General features: G+C 18.2%; 1 protein-coding gene across 2 annotated transcripts in view; it reads right to left on the bottom strand.

Annotated features, from left to right (window-relative positions):
* Window positions 1-2,825: 2,825 nt before the first annotated feature.
* The window catches only part of LOC102671187 (dnaJ homolog subfamily C member 5-like), a 17,629-nt gene continuing 17,110 nt past the window's right edge, over window positions 2,826-3,344 (bottom strand). For both annotated transcript variants that reach the window (XM_006622505.2, XM_006622504.2), the window contains one exon: window positions 2,826-3,006. In XM_006622505.2, the coding sequence (XP_006622568.1) occupies window positions 2,939-3,006 (68 nt within the window). In that variant the 3' untranslated portion in view covers window positions 2,826-2,938. The remainder of the gene's footprint in view (window positions 3,007-3,344) is intronic.

The raw sequence follows: 3,344 nt of genomic DNA, 5'->3' as shown, positions 1-3,344 counted from the left end.
ATATATATATATATATATATATATATATATATATTATTATGACACATATATTATTATGAATAATGATATAATAAAGTAGTTTAGGAAAAGATATATAATGCAATTATATCTCAGAATTCTTTAATTCTGAAATAAATAATCCACTCTGTACATATATATATGTGCATACGTACAACATATTATAGATGATGTATTATACTACACATACATAATACATACAGGTGCAGACATTTAAAACAAGTCATCTTTCTTTGAAGATAAATATAATATTTTTAAAAATAAAATAATGTTTCAAATAAAGATTGCTTGATATGGAATAATATACGAAAGAAAAATTTTATTTATAAATATTAAAAATTATTAAACATTTCAATATTATGATTAATTTTATAGCAAGATGTAAAAATATATCTTTATTTTTATTTATTTTTAATATTTAAAGCTGAATTATATAAATATAAATTTTGAAAATTGAAAAAAATAAATATATTCGTAATAAAATATCAATCATACAAAATACAAAATACAACATATTAATTTTTTTCATTAATGTTTCATAATCATCATACTTTTTAAATACTTTAATTAAATAAACTAAAATATTATATATATAAAATTCATTTTATAATTATATGATATGAAATGATATGGTAATCTACAGCTACATGTAGTATAAATATGAAAATACAAACGTTTTATTATAGTAGAATATAGTAGGCTCGAATTACTTCTTAAAAAATTATGAACAAAACATATTATTACAAGTAATACTGGTCTCCATATCAAACAATTTTCATGATTAAAAATATGTTTTTACTTTCTCAAAACTTTAATATTTTAGTGATCTGTTTTAATTGCCTTATCTGCATGATAAATTTTATTATTTGCTATTTCATAATACATTACATAGATATTTACAGATATAATATTCTGATTCTGAGAAGGCAAAGCAAAAGGGATAATTTTATAATATTTTTAATTTTAATTATAAATAAAGCAAGATTTAACATTTTTTGAGATTTATTATTAGATTAAATATATCAGGGTGTTGTAAAATTAATGCAATTTATATACTTTTAAATGAATAATATGTATATATAAACCTATATGTAAACTAAAAGATAACTTTTTACTTAATAAGAACACTTTTTTAAAAAATATTTCAATAACTTTTCCATAAAGATAAGTACATTATACGATTAATAGTAAATATTATTCTTACATAGAAAAATTACAACTAACATACGATTTCTATTTTATATTTGTAAAACAAATTACAAGAATAAATTAAATGCAAAAATGAATTACTCTATAAAAGCTAAAATAAATTTTTATATAATAATGTTATAACTTTATGTATGTATATATTGCGCGCGCGCGCATATAAAAGAGAAAATGCGCATATGAAGCAATTTATGTAATACATGACAACAAGATAGTAAAAACTACTAAAATATTGTTTATATTTTACGTAAATATATATTATAACAACACAATAACAACACATAAAATGCATACATTTCTTAATATACATTAAATATTAATATTAAGGTATTATTAAAAGTAATTTATCTTCATATTTAATTTTATATTATTATCTTTAAATAAAAGAAGAAACTTTATAATTTGTTAATTAAAAAGAACAAATAATGAATAAAAAACTCATATGTTTTTAAATTCATGATAAAATTAAATTCGTTGTGTAGTTTTATTTATTCCAATAATTTATCAGTTTATTTTAATATTATGTGTTATAAATTATTCTAATCAATTATATTATCTTAATAAAAATACATATAATGTAGCATTTAAATTAAATTCCAAACATGATGATTATTGATATCGAATCTTTAAGTTCTTTTTTTTTTTTTCTATAATAAATATCAATCAAAATAAATATTATGATATTGTGCATTAATTTCACATCATCCTAACAAATATTGGAAGTTTCATTTTGTGGCAAATTCATTTTCAGTATATACACATGTTTCATAAAGTATAATAATTATTATTAGAAATAAATATATGTATATCTATTAAAATAAGAAGCAGTTAGATGAACTTATAACTGTACAAATTAGTAATAGTTCTTTCTTTCTTCATATCATTATCATATTAATTACAATATATATATGATAATTAATATGATTAATTAACAGAGAAAAGTCTAATAACTTTAAGCCATTTTTATTTACGCACACGTGTATAATTTTTTATGTATTCCATGCATTAACAAAATGTTTATCATTAAATATTTATATTTAATATTTTTTTCAATTTTGAGAATAATTGAAAATTTGTGAATGAGATATTTATATATCGAGACCCTTCTTTCTTTTTCTTTGTTACTTATCTATTCGCAAAATCGGGGTGGATTTGTATATGTACACTAATATCATTTTTTCTTTTATAATCTTTAATCTTTCCGTAATCTTTAATAAATTTTTATAAAAAAATCTTATTTATTTTAAAAATAATATGTTTATATAAAAATTTAAAATATTTTCTATTAACACTTGCTTCTAATATTTATTTTATTTAAATTTTTTTTCTTTTTTTTCTTTCTTTTATTTCTAGTCCGACATGTATCCATTAAATTTTTTCAAAATTCAAAGAAGTATAGAAGTCTATGTTATCATTTTATGTTATTATATATATATTAAAATTAAATTACTAAAACATTTAAATTCAAATATTTTATTATTTCATATTAAAAAAAGATATCAAGATAATTAAAAATTGATTTGAAAGTTAATTCATTATTCATCAATTAACAATAATTAACAAGAAAATGAATGAGAAATACGTTTGCAAAAAATTTTCTTGATAACAATCTTTTTGATATCTAGCATACTATTCATATGTGAAAATCCACCCCGTAAGAAGTTACATAACAAATTTTCTAACATATATGTAGCATATCTTTATCGTTCGGTGACTACCATTTTGTTGCACTCGTGCTAGTTGTACCAACATTTGCTCCAATGAAAGGATTTGTAGAGGCAGCTGTATTGAACAAATAAATTGCATATAGTAATTATATAATATATTTAATTAATATATTAATATTTAAATATTTAATTAAAGATATAAAAAAATTAATCATGCATTAACATACTTGAAATGTAGATAATATATTTCAAAAATATACACAATTAAGATACGTATTTTATAGATTGTTTTTTTTTTCAATTATTTGATCGAAGATTTATATATTTTATTTCACAAAATTGTTTTTATTGATAAATAAAATTTTACAACTTTAAAATATACTTTACTATTATCTAATTAAAAGTAAAGATTAAATTTGTAATGGCAAAATTATTAAAAGTTATTATTTGAAT

Source organism: Apis dorsata, unplaced genomic scaffold, assembly GCF_000469605.1.
Source record: "Apis dorsata unplaced genomic scaffold, Apis dorsata 1.3 scaffold_694, whole genome shotgun sequence".
NCBI lineage: Eukaryota > Metazoa > Arthropoda > Insecta > Hymenoptera > Apidae > Apis > Apis dorsata.
This window is presented reverse-complemented; position numbering and strand designations above follow the sequence as displayed.